Below are 18011 nucleotides of genomic sequence, written 5' to 3' on the forward strand. Positions count from 1 at the left end.
CGAAAAACTAATTGATTTTCTAGTGTAATAAATTATGACTAATTTTGTGATCATTATCTTAATCTTCAAATAAACATATTTTTTGCATTTGATTATTTTCTTTAAATATTAAAAAAATAAATGAAAGTAAAAAAAAAACAATATATTTATACCACAAGGTCGTTGGAATTTTGATTAATGTCCTTTAAAAATATGTTCGAAAGAATCATTCATTACAACCATTCAAGGCTACTGAGTAATTTCAGCCGACTCAATATCAGGTTTACAGGTTTATTGATGAGAAAATTAAAGTTAAAAAAGAGCTTTGATACAATTCAGTATTATATTATTAAGTTAATAATTTACTTAAATTATGTACATTGATAAAGAGTCATTTTACATATTTTCTTTCTCGTAATATAGTTAAAAATATAACAATCTATATAATTTATTTATATATTAGTTATTTTATTCAATACGTTATCACACTATCAAAAAAAAAGTTTTCTTGTCTTATAGAAATTCTATTTTAGTTGAATAGAGGGTTTCAATAGAGTCCGGTCAAGGACATTGACATAACAACTTAAACGTAAATAATTACATCGTTATTCGTTTCCTTCGTTTACTCTATATACTTCAAAATATTTTTATTTTGAGCAGAAACAGTTCATTCTATTATCTAGTCAGGGCGATGACACGTTCTATGTTGAAAACGTGCATGTATCAGTCGAGTATACTCAATTTGCTATTAGTTTTTCTAAGTTGTGCTCTCCAAGGAATAATTGGAGCATCGTCATCAGAATCTTGATCTCTACTTAATACTTTTTTATCTTCAATTTCAACTTTATCTTCCAATTGTTGTGGTGGTTTTATTGGATGAATCACATCTTTTTTTAACGGAGATATCAAGTCAATCTTTACTGGAGGTGGTGCTACAACCAATGGAGTTGGTTGAACTGGAGGCGTTCTAAAAAATTTATTTATCGTTATGATATATACAAACAATATAATCAAAAGACTAATAATTACCCATCAAGTTGGGAAAATTTTTAAGTACTTACTTCTTCTCTTTTTCTTTATCATCACTTGTTTCTTTTTTCGCTAAAAGTTGTCTTTTCCAAGGTGGAATAGCTTTTTGTCGTTTTTCTTCATTTTCTCGAGCTATTTGTTCCTCCATTTCTTTCTTAGCTCGTTCGGCCGCTTTCCTGGCCAACATCTGTCGTTTCCAGATCGGTATTACATTTCCAGAACTATCCTTTTCTGGGATCTTTAGAACAGAAATTGGAATAATAATAAAATTAATTAATTAATATAATAATATAATAAGCTGTATTTTTCAATGTTTATTTTAAATTACCACATCCAGTTAATTTATTACTAATTAAACTATTTGCTTAATTTATTAAAATTCTATAATGAGAACATTTATTAAGTATTATTTCAACAAATAATAATTGAAAATAATTGGACATTAATATTTTTACTCACTTGATCAACAAAATTAGATACACTGAAATTCTTCGTAATCTCGGAAATAAGATTTTGTTCTTGAGTTTTTTCAACTTTTGCCATTTCAACTTTAAACTTTTTAATTCCCGGTATATCCTTTGTTTTTTTCAACTCAGCGATGAGATCTGTTTTTTGCACAAAAAATGACTCTGAAACTACAGTAAGAAAATCATTAAACTGTACTAAGTAAAAATTCAAATCGAAATAAAAGGAGTAACAATGGAATAATAATTACCATTTGTCATAGAAACACTTCTATTTGGTGGAGCAGAGAAAGTTTTCGTGGCATGCATCTTGATATTAGTCCGTCGTAATTGAACACTAGTAAGATCTTGAATGCTGATTGTAGCAAGTGGCTGATGTGGTTTAGGACTTTCCGGTTCCTGTGAAGATGTAGTAGAGGGAGGTGTAACTGGTGAATTATTCAAAGTTTCCTCAACAAGTAAAGGTGGAGGCAAAGGTGGAGGTGGTGGTCCAGGCGATAAGACCTTTTCCTCTTCACCTTTATCCACCTCCGCCTCTTCAAGTCTTCCTTGGATGTCTAAGTTGTCCACAGACCTAAAAACCAATCATTTAGTAATCACACAGCTGTCATAATAAACCACGAATAAATTGTTATTTTTATAAAAATGATTGATTTTATGATCAATAAAATTAACATATAAAATTAATATTAATAAAATATGCCGTGACTTTTAATAATTAATCGAAGTTGATAGAAATCAATAAATAAACTCAAGGACAAATAAAAGAACTGAGGTCACTAACCTGGCTTTAGAGAGGCTATTTTTATTAGACGTTTTGCAAATACTCCTTAAATACTCCGAAGGTTTAAGAAGAGTATCAGAATTCGCAGCATTTGAAAACTGAGGTGGTATAAATGGCAACACCATGTGTTTATTTACCAGGTGTGACACCTGGTTCGATTTGACGTCTTCAGAATCGGTTGATGCACTGAGCACAGCGACTACTTCCGTCTGTGCCTGCTGTGACTGATCCGAGGATGTGTCGGACTTGTTGGCCGCTGTTCCGCAACATGAAAGAAAAGGAATGAGAGGGGATCTTAAGGACCATTACAGTAAGTGCGGTATGATCATTATATTATAATAGAAATGTATGCACGAACATTTATATGGTGTGCAAGTGAAATCTAGGTAAGTATATTATATGGCCCCGTGAGCACCATGGTCTAGTAAGTGGTTGCGTCCATAATCGCGTTAACGGGCCAATTAAGAGACTTCTATACTGAATACAAAAACCGGTAAATTTATTGTATTTAATTAGGGCACTTTTATGTCATCGTAAAAAATTTTTTTTTAAATAATTAACATTAGTTTATCAAGTTTGTTTATATCTAATCGAAATTCACAGTCGAATAGATAAATGAATGTAATTTTTATCTGCTCCAAAACTGGTCTAAAATGTCATGGAAACCTGATGTATATACTAGGTATCACGGAAGTAATATTTTTTATAAAACATACTAATCACCTAAATAAACAACAGTCTCAAGGGGTTGACACTTGATTAAGATTGTATTTTTTTTAAATTACTTTGAATATTAAATATTTCGACTAGCTCAATTTTTTTTTTTACACTGAAAACTTACCGGGTGTACTTTTACTCTCGTTTTTGATATCTTTTTCGACAGGCTCATTTAATTTGACTGGAGAAATACTTTCTTCACTGTCTGGTGGTGGTGGCGGCGGTGGTGGAGGTGGAGGTTTCACAATACTAAAACATATTTAAGACTGATCGTATCTTGATACTTATGATAATTCATGCAATTAATTTTTGTCGTTTAAAGGAAAACTGTTTTTATGTATGATTTCCTGTTAAACCGGTCTGGAAAAGTAACTTTTTGCACCCAATTTACATTACTCTCGATCATTTATTAGTTTTCCTTTCTACAATCTAGAATTTCCGATTGATTTGATCTACTTACCTGGGACCTTCAATTATTATTTTCAAATCCTTTTCACCTTCCTGAGGCGTCGTGCTTTTCCTCTCTAAAAAATAATTATATATCACCCTCTATCACATTTGCTATAATTAGAGTTCTGCACTATTTTAATTATTATTTACCGATATCAGGAAGCTCTGGGGCTTTAGGAATTTTATTTATTCGTTCATTACTGCTTTTCCGCGATAACGAAGGAGTAGACGATGTTGATGAATAACAAGCGATCTCACTACTTAGGTGAGATGACTCACTTCCACTGCTAGACCTACTAAATCGTCTTCCGGTTGTTCTCGATCGGCTACAAATGAATTACATTCAAATGTTGTGTAATTAGTACAAACTTTTAATGATTTAAATAATCATAAACAAAATTTATTCTTACCTGCTTTCAGATGCATCATCACTGAATTTTTTGTTGCTTCCTGATTTGACGCTTTCTGTCTCATCCTGTCTGATACAAATCTGTTCATAGGCGTGATCAGGCTCTTTAATTACATCGGATTTAATTGAGTTGCCATTGCTAACTGACTTGATACTTCCATTATTGATGTGTACATCCACTTTCACTGCAATGAAATAAACATTGTTATTTTAATTTTTGTTTACGTCGTGTACTCCAGTGAAAAAATTTAATCTCAATGATGTAATGTAATAAGCATTGAGTCAATAGATAATTCAAGATCTCAGTAAAGTGAGCCTAGAAAACCCACGATGATAACATGAACGATAATCCTTGGAAGACTACAAAAATTTCAACACAAATCAACTATTTTCATTTTAATAAATAAATAAAAAAATTAAAATCGGCGGTCCAAGTGACATATGAAAATTTACAGAGAATTTATTTTTAAAAATCGTCAAGTCATGCTCTTTTTCGCATGGTCGTAGCATAAGTGTGCAAGATTGGCGTTTTATAACGGCGTAACGGGTTTGCAAAGAGGAAGACGATCTCGCTACATGCAGAAGTCTTCTTAACCTGGATCCCGCAAACTCTCAAGATCGTTCACTCTATCTCTCTGTCCTTAGCTCTTACATTACAAGTGAACATTCGCCACATTCTTCGCACGAATCAACAAGAACGTGAACTGAATAATTTATTATCCTTAGGACATACACTCAGGATTATCATAACGTACCACGATGCTGATTCATTGATGTATCTTCTAGACAAGCTTTATTTACTTATTTATTTATTTTTTTTTTTTTCAAATAAATAATTCAAGAGCACATGAACGATTAACAACTCAATAAACGACTGACAATCCAACCTGATAGAATCGGGGTCGAGCTATTATATTTGGTGGGAGGAAATCTTGCAATCTTTATGATTAGATATACACATGGATAAACACAATTCTACTAATCCATAAGTACAGCTATAAGTTCTTAGTAAATTATATGAGTTTATAAAGAGGTCAACATTATTTTAACTAGGCATAAACATTGAACAAAAATTTTTGTCTTATCTATTAAGAAATTAAAAGTGTAACTAATTCTATTAAATTTGATTACATTTAGAGAGAATCAGGGCACTATTATTTCATAAATGAATTAGATAAAAAAATTAACTTTGTTTACTACAATTATCATAGGCGATAATGAAAAATTAACTTCGAAAAATCATTAACAATTATTATCGATATCCATTCTTCATATTTTTTATTATTTCTACGTACATTAAGAAATACTTAAATATGTTGATCTCGTTGATGAAACTTAATAGTTTAATTGACATTGAAAAAAAATTCCTGATTAATACTACTTTATGTTTGTCCTCATGTCTTTGACTAATATAATAAATGTCTATTTACACACTGATGTGTCCTTAAACTAGAATTATTGAATTGCTTGATCATTCAACATCAGAGTAGATCAATGAGTAGAGAAAAATAATTAGCAATGACAGAATTGAGGTCGTCTTTAATCAAAGATACTCCAAGAGAGCTACGCTAAACGGATGAGCATGTTGTTTATCTAGGACATGCCATACTTACCGGTTACAGTTTCATCTTTCCTTTCGATGCCATTTCGTTCAACATTTCTAGTCTTGTCAACACTGTCACAAAACAGTCGAGTTATTCTTGTGTACACAAGGTCGTGTGGACTATGGAGGTAGAAGGATTCCGAGTCCTTGGGTTTTTGATTCTCAGATATAAATGGACTCATTGGGTTTATGTAAATTCCATCACGCGGTCGCGTCCCTGGTGGATGAAGAAAAAATGGCTCTTGAAACATATCGGTACAGCTTCTCAGAGAACACTGAAATTAATGATCCAATTATTAATAATTGTTTTAAGTAATCTAAATAATTTTTGAATTCCAACAATGATTAATTAAATTCAGTTGATTTTCATGATAATCGTTTGTTATGATTTTATTTATTATTCATTTTACAGAAAAGAATATTGTTTAGTTTAAAAAATCTTACATTTAATTTTTTCTATATTAACTAGCAATAAAAAAGCATGAAGGTGATGAGAATCACGGTATGATACTGCGGAAAAAAAGCGTACATCAGTTTCTTTTCTACGTAAATTATTATTTTTTTATCACTCTTTTAACTATTTTATCCGCAATCTATCTTCTGAATTTATATGTATTCGAATATTTTTTTACTAACGAAGTGTAACAAAACACGGCCCATTATCATTATAATTTATATATTATCTTAGATTAATCAAGATATAATTTTTAATGTTGGATATTATATTAATTCATATAATGGAAAGTTTTTCTTGTGGTCGATCATACCGATTCATCATTGCAATTATTATTAATCAAAACATTTTTCCTTCTAAGTGAATATGAAATTAAAAAGTGAATTTTTATATTAAAAATACCTTATCTACCGAATTCGTGGTACAGGTGTAAGTTGTAGCGTCACTCATATTTTCAGAGTATTCTGATCCTAAACGATCTCGGGCCATTTCGATTGTATCATTTTAGTACTTCCTGCAAGAAAAATAAAGATTAACAGAAAAATAAAATAAACAATAGAAATGGAAAGATTGGTTGTCGATTAACGATAGCTAATTGTGTAATAATATAGAATTAGCTTGTGATTTTACAGAATAATTTGAATAAACAATTACACTCTGTTGTCGTAATCACAATTTAAGCGGCTTAGTACAATTTCGGTTCTGAGAATGTAAATTAGTAATTCCTGCTTATATTGAATTGCTAATGTAAACGTAATAAGTCTAATCAGGTTTGTAGCATTATGCACAGTGAGAGGAAAAAATGTGGCAACTGTAGATTGGAAAGAGAAAAAAAAACAGAGAAGGATAGACAGCTGTATTAATTAGTCTAATGTTTCGGCGAGAAGTTGATGTGTAATCGAACGAAACAAGTCTCGCTAGGTATTCGTTCAGCTTTCTACTTAACGCATCATATTTGATAATATTTTCTCTTGTTGATTAGTATTGTGCATAATTTTCAACGGACTTTGAAAAATGAAAACAAGTTTAAGCAATAGTTTCCATGTAACTGAACAAATGATTTTTTTAAAATCATAATTCTTTATATCTTGATTAAGATTCAAATTTTCATAATTTTGTTAATAGTAAAAGTACTTATTAATATTAAATTTGTGTTCAGTCAACAGAAATCAAGATTGCATAAATTTTAATTTAATAATTTGTAGTTATTGCCATTTCTGGAATAGCCATTTTTGAATCATACTTCAAACAATTTGTACCAACAACTGGACTTTGCATAATTATCAACTTTTGTTTAATTATTATGTTGAATATGGTTTTCAACACATATTAATCCAACATCTAAAAACTTTTACTTTCATTAAATTCTATACATAAATGTTATTAAAAATACTTTGCTTTATAAATTGAAAGAAAAAAGTTATTCTAAAATATGAAGAATAATATTTCTTTAATTATATCAATAAATGTAATCTGATTAATAATTAAAAGTAATCATGAAACTATTGTTCCGAGATTACTTTCATCTGTTGAATAAGGTCCATTTAGAAACGGTCTATAGGTTTGAGCATTCACAAAACTTCTCTTTTTTTAATCACATGCTAGTTCTACCATCTGATGTAAAAGTCAATGAAAGTTTTGAAACGGAAAAAAAAAATTCAAGTCTCATTGGATCCGCGAAAGTATAAAAATTAAGATAGCTCGTAAATTTAATTTTACACTAAAAGAGAAATCCTTTTTATTTTATCCAAAATAGGATATAAGATTCTTGGATACTTAATTTTAAATCAGATATCATACAAATAAGTCATAGGATATTAAGCATTTACAATACAAAAGAAAGTAAGTATTAAAGAGTCTTTAGAACATTAACAAAAAAATTTTAATTAAGCTGATGAATATATCAGCGTAACACAGTTAATGTACGATGAACAAAATTTATGATTATTATGAATATAAAATCTTTCTCTATATGTTCATTTGCATTTATGTAAAAATAAATTTAATCTACTTCCTAGACTTCTTTTCTTTGTTGAAATATAAAATATTGTTGATTGAGTAAAACAATTTTAATTGAATTTCGTAATAATTGGATACTTAGTTACATTCTTCACTTTTATGCAATTAACTTTTTTTAACATCAATTTTTCAATCTACTTGCCAAATAAATCATAAAGACAGAGCATTTTTGCTCTTTCAGTTAAAAAACTCTTTGAATTTTATCCTTTATTCTTTATTTAACACTAGTTTAAGTCAATCACTGACGATTATTCAATATTTTTTCAAAGTAATCAACAGAATCTTCATAAATAACTACAATTATTTCATCAAATCACTGTCATTATTATTTATTTATTATTTTTACTCTTCATTACTTGTTAAAAAATTTTTTATAAAAAGAAAAATACAGAAATCTGAAAATAACAATAAATAAGAATTATATGATACAAGAGTCGTTAAAAAATTGCATCAAAATGACTCTTTTCCTTCTTACTCATTACTTCATTCATGTACAACACATTTAGTTGACACGATGTATTGCATAAATTTACATATTTTTTATGAGCTTTATCTTTTTTAATTTTTTTTTAAGATCCAACAATTCATGATAAGCCTGCACATTTGTTTTGTTTATTACTTTTGATGCGGTTAAACTAACATGTTGGTGAAGGACACGAGGAATGCGCACGTAGTAGCATATATTTAATAATATCCTTATTTATTTTTCCGACAAAGTTTGCCGCCTCCAACTGTTTTCACTCGCGTGAATGGACTCCGGATGTCGTTGATATTTGCAAATGTTAGTTACTACGATGTATAGACACTTTCTTTGCACTTTTTAATTGAAAAATCTTTCGTTACAACCTCGATATTACTGCAGTTGTCATTAGAAATTGTAAGCAAAAGTATGTAAATAATACTATAACATTAAATTAAAATTATACGATATGTCTATTTATTGTTTGTTACCATAATAAATTCTTTTGCTTTTGAATCTATTATTAAAATTCATTATGCAAAATGCTTTATTTATTTGTTTGTAAAGAAATTTTAATTATATACCATTTTGAAAATATCTTTTGTTTGATCATTTTTATTTGTTCATTCATTTTCAGTTGAAATTCCTTACACATTATTTCTAGTAACGTCAAAATCATTGGTATTAAAATGAAAAATATAAAAAAGATAATAAGTAACTGAATTTTCATTTTAACCAGTTATGCTATCTGACCAGAGTGGGATACTTTTACTTGGGTAGATCATGAAAAAAATTACGAGTATTTCAAGTATGTCGCGATTGCGTGCGGGATCGTAAATTGAAATGAAGATGATAGAAGAGAGATATAGTCTCACTGTGAATGTCATTTATGGAGAATAGAGAGAAAGTGTTGATTTTCGAATTTTATTTGGAGAAAAGTGTTCGAAAAAATTCCTTTGATGATTGAGACATTATCGATAAGATAAATTTATGTGATTATTAATAAGACTAACTAAATTGTTATCCATTAATTATATCCAGATTTTAATTAAATAAATTTACAAAAGTAGTTTCGTTCTACTTATTATGATGAAGATTTTTTTAAACAAATCTGAGTGAGAGCAAGATGAAGTTTTTTGTCAGTTCATGCTGAACTAAAAAAAAATTATTGAAAGAGACTTGATAGGATTTCTCATGTGCGACCTTTCGATTCTCTTTGACCTATGAAAAGCAGACTATTTCCGGGGCGTTGCATTATATTTTCTCACGACAGTCTTTTGCTGATAAATAGGACGGAAAAGAATAAGTGATTTATGATGTGTGTATAAAAATATTCGCAAATATTATTCATATACATCAAAATCCTCAAGTGATTTATATGTTTCAGGAAATTCGAATACCTTATCAATTTGTGTAAATTTTATGAAAATAAACCAAGCTCTTTGAGCAGAAAATCAAGATACACGCGAAATAGAGTAGAATATTAAATAAATTCAATGACAGTTATTGGATCATGAATAAATAATAATAAATTAATGATAATTTTATAATTACTCATCCCAATATATCAATTCATATGTTAAAGTGATTTCTTTATATTTTTTATTTTTCAATTATGATGATGTTTAAAATAATAATTTTGAAATTTTAGAACACGCTACGAAGTACAATGAAGCAAAGAGAGATGAATAGACCTAACAATCTTAGCGTCAGCTACAACCGCTAGTTGCCGATAACCTACTTCCGGATCTCAGAGAGAAGATTGTTGAAGAGTTACACGCGCGTGCGTTTCATATCCCAGTTTCCGTCGCAGTTGACTAAGCAAATAACATGAACAAGTAGTTGTAACACTTTTGACAAGTTCTCATGATTTATATCAACATAAACTTGAGAAATACATTAATATAAATTGACAGAGAGTTTAAGATATTCTGCAGATATGGACAATTTTTTTATAATTAGATAAATTGAAATTTTTATTGTTAATTACTTATTTAACTTTTCTTTACTTTTATTTTATATTTAAAAAAAAATCTTTAAATATATGGAAAGCATCATTATTTTAGATGATTTTATAAATTGGTTGAAAATGTATACACATTCAAGAGTTTTTAATGAATATATATGAAGTTAATGGTTCATGAAAAAAAGCAACAAGTGAATTATCCTAACTGAATAAATATCCCATAAGTTAAAAAAAGATATTTTCTGAATTAAAAGCTATATCCAATACCTGAAGATTCAGAAGTAGACCATGAACTATAGTTTCCTTCATTAAATTCATAAAGAGCTAATTTTTGGAAATATCAAATATTTGAGTTACTTGATCACAAGTCCACAAGAGTAAGTTTCATGAATTAACGGTGTAAATGATATAATCAAATTTACCATCAACTGGTTATTATTTGAATAAGTTGATAAAGATAAGTAACAAATCTCTTATCGTGCTCATATCAGTAACTAATTATCAGTAATTAATTTAATTTAATTAGTTTTCTTAATTAAAAACACAATTTAGTTTTTTTCTATGAATCGAAAATTATAATAATTTAAAAATATCTCTTCAACATCCTGTATTTATCAGGATTTATTTTAAGAAATAAAACTTTTTTAATGCTTCAAAAAATCTAATTTTTACTTGAAAGATAAACTTTAAAAAATAATCACAATTTTTTTTTATTTATTACATACCAAGAATGAATGTCAAATAATCCTTTCATTTTCCAAAAGTCTGTAAAAATCCAATCAATAATAGAATAATTGACAACTTTGAAAAATCCAAGGTTTAATAGAATTTGTATGATAGAATAAATTTTATGTGTTGATTTAAACCGGATTCACACACGAGCTGACACTTTATTCCAAGTAGTGGAATTTGTTTTTAAGTCTTCAACTATTTACTTTTTAAAAATCGTCGATAATAGTACCAAAACCCATCATTAAGATGAGTTTACTGCTAAGAGAGGTAGATAAAGTAGAAGATTCATGATATAAACAACGGTGACACGTTACTAAATGATATGGAATAAAAGATGAAATCAGAACCTCTCGGACAACGAACTCGCGACCGGCACTCGAGTTTCAGAAGCGGCAGACCGGGACTCTCGTGTATGTTCTCAGTCCACCTGCTTGATTCTACCAACTGGTGAGCTGGTCGCCACGGGATTAAACCTCATGCCTCGCTGCCGTTCAATTCTCTTTTTCTTTCTCCCATTAATCTCTTTCTCTTTCTCACATTCCCTCCAACTAAACTCCCATACAGCTTTTACCTGCCCACCACACTATATTTATGCTGCAGTTACACGGATATCCGTGTCGACTAGCAAAGAAGAAAGATATTGAAGCACTTGTATGCCAACATGTGGATAAATTCCACTTCTTCAGACGTATTTACCTGCAAAAATGTTCAATTATTAAAAAAACTGTAAATTTAAATTTCATTGAATGTGAAGGATTTCAATAATTATTTTTGAGAAAACTTAAAATTCATAAGAAATTCAAGTTAAAGTTTAAATGAAATATAAAATGAAGAATTTTCAAAAGTTAAGATTTTTGATTATTAAGCATCAATAAAAAATGTTTCATTGCAAAATTTAATTGAGAATTACACTTGACCAGTTTACGATTCAAACTAACATGGCAAGTTAATGATGAATTTATTGCTCTCCAGATCACTCGAGAAATTTAGCTATTCCGATGATTTTGTAAAATAATCGATTATAATCACAATCAAACCACAATCTCGGTCATTTTTTTTAAGATAAGTATCACTCTAGATGGTAATTATTAGAAAGTATCTGGCTCTGATTAAAATATCATTAAAGTGTACGAATAGATCGTGTTTTCTCAATGTTATCAGTAAAAGAAGATAATTTATAGTAATCAATGCTTGTGAGGGAGCTGCTGAACTAGTAACAGTGATATCAATTTCACTCGTTTCATCGGAAGATTTTCAACCGTTTTATTAACAATCCAATTTTACCATAAAATAATCTTGTAAGAAAAGTAGTATGATTCCTATCCAGTAATTATCGATAGAAATTTTTTTTTTTTAATTTGGGTAAATAAGTTATGAAGAAGTTCTTCGGGTATGGAAATAATATGTGGACTATTAAGTAGTTGATTGGTTAATATCACAGTTCGTAAACATGTTTAATACAAATGTAGTCGTGTTGACGCCATACTAAGGTCGACCGGTATTTTCTATAAAACGCGACAAACCAGAAAGTTCTTCAGTATCCAATTTGCAAAGTGAGAGTTCGATCTACGTCTTCAAAATGAAAGATCAGCTGAAGGTGTGTTAGAAAACTAGAACCCTTGGAACCTACTTACTATTCAATGCATCTAGTAATTTGTGTTTTTTTTACAACTCTAATTAATTACCTAAGATTAATAATATCAATAAAATATCTTAATTTCATTCAAAACATCAATATATAAGTTCAATCAACTTGAATATTAATTCCAAAGAAGATTTGATCAAAAAATTAATTAGAGTTGCTCTACTTTTGGAATTAAAAAGATTATATAATTTTATTTAATTTCTAGTACCTTTCTGGATTTGATAACGAATTTTTTAGTGAAGATCCACGATGTCCAAACGCTTTACCAATAGGTCAGAATAATCCCCAGAAGTGTCCTTATGGTTTGTACGCTGAGCAATTGTCTGGCTCCGCATTTACCGGTGAGAAAATTACTTCTTTCTAATGATAATTGAGCGTTTCTGTATCTTCAAGTCTTTTTCTCTTCTTACTATCTTCTAATTCACTTCTTGCATGAGTTCAAATGTGCTAGAATACGTTAAAAATTTTAATAGACAAGAAGTGTCTACAGCATAAACAACATTAGTACATTACGAACTTATTTTTTTTTTTTAGCTCCCCGAAGTGATAATAGAAGAACTTGGTTTTATCGTATTAAACCTTCAGTTTGTCAAGGGCCTTATGAGAACCTTAAAGATGATTTCAATAAACTCACACATGAATGGAATAACATCGATCCTAATCCGGTTAGTTGCAAAATTTTGTTGAGCATTATTTTTATTCAACTTGAATAATGAAGGCAATAAATGTATTAAAATGTTGTCTTAGCCAAGAGATAATGGAAGATACATTCATCTAATAAAGTATAATTACAGTTACGGTGGAAAGCTTTTGAATTACCGACTCGACAAGAATTACCTGTTGACTTCTTTGAGGGACTTCATACAATTTGTGGAGCTGGAGATCCTAGAGTTCGACACGGAGTAGCTATTCATGTTTATTTATGCAATGCTTCTATGAAAGATTCCGCTTTTTACAATTCTGATGGAGATTTTCTGATAGGTATTCATTTCCTGCTTATTATAATCACTTCCGAGTTGATTAAATATAATTCAATATTTTTTAACATGATTTCTTATTAGTGAAAAAATATCTAGATGAAATGAACTGAATTTTTCTTTTAGTGCCACAATTAGGAACTTTAATTATTACAACAGAATTCGGGAAAATGCAAGTGGAACCGAACGAAATTTGTGTTATTCAACAAGGAATGAAATTTTCAGTAAATGTTTTAGGACCTTCTCGAGGATATATTTTAGAAGTTTTTGATAATCATTTTCAGTTACCTAATCTTGGTCCTATTGGTATATTTTTTTAATTAATTGAAATTTTATCATTTATAATTACTCAAAAACTTTAATCAACTTACTAATTTTTATACATTGCCAGGTTCAAATGGTTTAGCATCACCAAGAGATTTCATGACACCTGTTGCATGGTTTGAAGATTGTGACACCAAGTTCACTTTATATTGCAAGTATCAGGGCAAATCGTTTGCTACCCATCTCAATCATAGTCCGTTTGACGTTGTTGCTTGGCATGGAAATTATGTGCCTTATAAGTATGATTTAAGCCGCTTCATGGTCATCAACTCTGTCTCCTTTGATCACTGTGTAATTATTATAATTCACTTTACATATTTAATTACTCATTATGTATTGAATTTAATAATTTATTCATAGCTGACTTACGTTTTGTTTTTCAGGATCCTTCCATTTTCACGGTTTTGACGTGTCCTTCCTTAAAACCAGGAACTGCTATCGCGGACTTTGTTATTTTTCCTCCAAGATGGTCCGTCCAAGAGAATACATTCCGTCCTCCTTATTATCATCGTAAGTTAAAGAAATTTCAAATAACAGCAAGAATCCATTATTGATTGAAAATAGTGAATTCTTGAGATGAATTATTCAGCAGCTATAAAGTCAGAAAAAATAATTGAATATATAATTTAAAGTTTGATGACTTATTAGAAATCTGAAGAATCTTTTTATTATTATAGACTGATATCTTTAATGAAAAAGAGATATCTTGAATATAATTTATCTTTAATGAATAATGTTTTCAGTTCATCAACCCCATTTATTTATTGTTAGGATAAGAATCTAGAAAATTATAAACGATTTCTGTCAGCTTTAAAGATGTTTCAAAATGAAATTGAACTAGAGTTTACATTAACTTTAAGAATACTCTTTAAAGACTAAAATATTAGAAATTATTAACTAAACTATGATATTATGAAAGATTAAGTCTAAAACTGCTATTTTATATCACGAATAATAAGTGATAGAATTAATGATTTAGACATGATAACTTTCTCTTTTAAATTCTATCAGTGACTATTTACTGATTTTCAATGCAATGCAAATTGGGTCTCTATTCCCTTAGTGACCTGATAGCCATTGAGAAATCAGTTAATAGTCACTGATAGAATTTAAGAGAGTTCCTGTTAAAATTTAGTTTTATATAACTTTCTCCTACCACTTATTATTAATTATTTATATTATTTATATAATATTTTTTTGAAAAATAATTTCTCAAATAATTATTAGTTGAGATATCTAAATCATGTTTCCGTCATGCTAGAATGCTGTCGAGAATTACGAATCTCCTGTCAGATAGATCAGAGAGAAACGCGGAATCTTCCACGCTGAATTATTAATTTACATGATTGTCAATCATTTCTGATGAGACATGACAGGATATTATTTTTTTACTGTATTATTGATTTTCCCTTTCATTAAATTAATTTAAAAATACAGAAAGTAAAAATAAAAAATTAAATCATTAATTGATGAAAAGGAAAACTAATTTTCAATATCATTTTTTCAGGAAACTGTATGAGTGAATTCATGGGTCTTATCAAGGGCCATTACGAAGCAAAAGAAGAAGGATTCCAACCTGGTGGAGCTTCATTGCATACTATAATGACACCTCATGGTCCGGATATGAAATGTTTCAAGGATGCCAGTAAAGCTGAGTTAAAACCAGAAAGAGTTGCAGATGGGACGATGGCATTCATGTTTGAAACTTCCTTATTTATGAGCTTAACTGCGTGGGCTACTAAAAACCGTCATTTGGATGAAGATTATTATAAATGCTGGCAAAGCTTGGAAAAAAATTTTAAAATTTGAATTGTACCATTGAAATAAAATATATAAACATTTGTTAAAATACTTACCATTGAAAATATAATCAAAAGAATTAAATTCTTTTGTTTTACATTATTTTCGATATTTTAGCGAACTTATTGAGTTTTTTGTATAAGAGAACAATCTTCTTGTTTACACTATTAGTATTCTATCCATAGGTGTTTATGGAATATTCATCTATGCTATTTCTCATTACAACGTGCGAGAATCATGATGTCATTGCGTTAGATCATTCACAGTTAGGTATTTAATTTCGAAATACGTCTAACAACGTGAGGTTAAACCAAAACAATACAATAGCTTTACGATGGTTAGTTATAGAAAATAACCAAGACCACGTAAATGTAAATACGTATTAAGATCGAATGAGCAAATTCCAAAAATTATTCATCGTCTTTACAAACACCTAACACATCACATGAATTTACTGTTAGGTATTGTTGTGATAACGGTATCCAACGAAATTTAATTGAATAATCATCTGCATTAAAAAAAACATGCGAGACTCACCCAGTGATCAATCACTTCTACTTTGATTGTGTTTCTTCTTGAAAGTTCTATATATTAAAAATTTTGTAATTTGTGTTTTATTTGTTGACATTTTCTTTTACTAGGTATTTAGAGTTAAGTACTTCATAGTTTATTTAGATGATAATTTCACATCATGTTGTATTAAGAATTAAATTTAGATAAATAAATTGAATAAATAGAAAAACGATAGCAAATAAAATCAAAACAGTTATTTTCACAAAAGAGTTTGTGTACATATCAACAGTCAAACGCAAATATAATAGAAAACAAAAGAAACGGCAATTGACCACACTTCACTAGCGTCCCCACTCTCTCACTACGTTTTTGGCGGCAAGAGATATGACCACTGAAAAATGGTTAATTTAGTAAAATAATTTTTACATTTGAATTCATCTTATTCCTTCAATTGAGAACAATTAATTAATTAAAAAATTTAAAATAATTTGATAATAAAATTGTCATAAAAGAAAATATGGTTAGTATTTTCTCGTTTGAAATTTTGCAAAAAAACTAAATTATTTTGATAGAGCGCCCTCTTCAAAACATAAAAATGTTTTTTGGCGGTAATCAGAAGCTCTAGAGGAGTCAAAGAAGACGCATCATTATTATTCGCTCGGAACAAAGAGCGTTATATGATTAGATTATGCGTCGTATAAAACTACCGGCGTAATACAAATAATTTTATATTTATTGTTAGTAACAATTTAATGTATAAAAATAAAATATTCATAAAAATAATCGGAATATAGAATCTTTTTTGTAGCTCAGGAAGTAGTAGATAAATTTTATAAAGTTATCCTAATGACGCAGAAAGACATTTTGTTTTTTAAATTTTGTTACAAATTTCTATTCAGTGATACATATGTCTATTTTTTATGTGGTAAAAAAAGAGATTACTATATACTATATACATATACTAACACTCTTTATATAATTATGAAAACACACAAAATTTATGTGAAAAAAATTTACAATAATTGGCTTAGAAAAATCCCTAACAGAATGATCTCTACATGAAATTCAATATCGAAATTGAATCTACGTTCGGTAAGTCTCGCATGCATTTAAATTTTTTTATTATTGCGTTTCGAATATAAAAATCGTGATTGCTTCATCGAAAAATGAGATATTCCGATAAATTGCAAAATTGCTGCTTTTATAGCCATTTTGACTTCAGAGTAGTTGCGTTTCAATTTTTTATGAAGAATGAAATATACATATAAATAATATAGCGGATTTAAATTTCTAAAAATAGTACAAATAACTTGAATTATTTTTAATTTGCTGAATTTTATATACATTGAAATATTCTATTCATAGGTTGATGAGGTTGTTATCGAAATAAAAAATTGATATTTGCCAAAAATACTTATGGAATTTTGCAATTTTTATTTATAAAAAAAAATAAAGTTTTTACTAAAGTTGTTAAATTAAAGAAGATTAAAGTTTCTTTTTTTCTTGTGATCATTTATCATCTTTAAACAAATTAAATCGCAAATGTTGGTTGTTTAGCTCGGTATATTATATCAAATTGTCCTATTGTACATAAATAAGTATGCATAGTAGTACTACAACTTGACATGGTGATTCAAAAGTTGACGTCACCTGAACCCGAGAATCCCCTTCTCTCCGGTATTTACA

The 18011-nt window shown here is 28.9% G+C and overlaps 2 protein-coding genes across 10 annotated transcripts; one reads left to right on the plus strand and one right to left on the minus strand.

Moving 5' to 3' along the window:
* Positions 1 to 375: 375 nt before the first annotated feature.
* Positions 376 to 14179, minus strand: f (forked). Of its 8 annotated transcripts, none has more exons than XM_035096246.1 (12): positions 14060 to 14179; positions 6301 to 6403; positions 5446 to 5710; positions 3834 to 4017; positions 3574 to 3749; positions 3434 to 3497; positions 3098 to 3222; positions 2257 to 2512; positions 1724 to 2046; positions 1468 to 1643; positions 1041 to 1246; positions 376 to 946 (listed from the first exon to the last, which is right to left on the minus strand). In XM_035096246.1, the coding sequence occupies exons 2-12, from the start codon at positions 6376 to 6378 to the stop codon at positions 703 to 705; spliced, it is 2097 nt and encodes a 698-aa protein (XP_034952137.1). In that variant the 5' UTR covers positions 6379 to 6403; positions 14060 to 14179; the 3' UTR covers positions 376 to 702. The 8 variants fall into 8 exon arrangements, with proteins under 8 accessions (XP_034952137.1, XP_034952132.1, XP_034952138.1 ...); XM_035096241.1 differs by having other exon boundaries at positions 6292 to 6403; XM_035096247.1 differs by lacking the exon at positions 14060 to 14179 and adding an exon at positions 12920 to 13033.
* On the plus strand, positions 12303 to 15863 carry hgo (homogentisate 1,2-dioxygenase). Of its 2 annotated transcripts, none has more exons than XM_035096250.1 (8): positions 12303 to 12663; positions 12917 to 13052; positions 13246 to 13376; positions 13506 to 13692; positions 13815 to 13994; positions 14080 to 14303; positions 14396 to 14522; positions 15520 to 15863. In XM_035096250.1, the coding sequence occupies exons 1-8, from the start codon at positions 12646 to 12648 to the stop codon at positions 15819 to 15821; spliced, it is 1305 nt and encodes a 434-aa protein (XP_034952141.1). In that variant the 5' UTR covers positions 12303 to 12645; the 3' UTR covers positions 15822 to 15863. The 2 variants fall into 2 exon arrangements, with proteins under 2 accessions (XP_034952141.1, XP_034952142.1); XM_035096251.1 differs by having other exon boundaries at positions 12614 to 12715.
* Positions 15864 to 18011: the final 2148 nt, after the last annotated feature.

This window comes from Chelonus insularis, unplaced genomic scaffold, assembly GCF_013357705.1.
Source record: "Chelonus insularis isolate UGA/USDA-ARS -01 unplaced genomic scaffold, ASM1335770v1 contig_139_pilon, whole genome shotgun sequence".
NCBI classification, from domain to species: Eukaryota; Metazoa; Arthropoda; class Insecta; order Hymenoptera; family Braconidae; genus Chelonus; species Chelonus insularis.

Coding starts and splice junctions, on each gene's coding strand:
- f (XM_035096241.1), bottom strand. CDS start 6,378: ATGGCCCGAGATCGTTTAGGATCAGAATACTCTGAAAATATGAGTGAC. Junction 3,498..3,573: donor CCCAGAGCTTCCTGATATCG/GTAAATAATAAT, acceptor ATTATTTTTTAG/AGAGGAAAAGCACGACGCCT. Junction 1,247..1,467: donor TATCTAATTTTGTTGATCAA/GTGAGTAAAAAT, acceptor TCTGTTCTAAAG/ATCCCAGAAAAGGATAGTTC.
- hgo (XM_035096250.1), top strand. Junction 13,053..13,245: donor GTCTGGCTCCGCATTTACCG/GTGAGAAAATTA, acceptor TTTTTTTTTTAG/CTCCCCGAAGTGATAATAGA. Junction 13,693..13,814: donor TGATGGAGATTTTCTGATAG/GTATTCATTTCC, acceptor TTTTTCTTTTAG/TGCCACAATTAGGAACTTTA.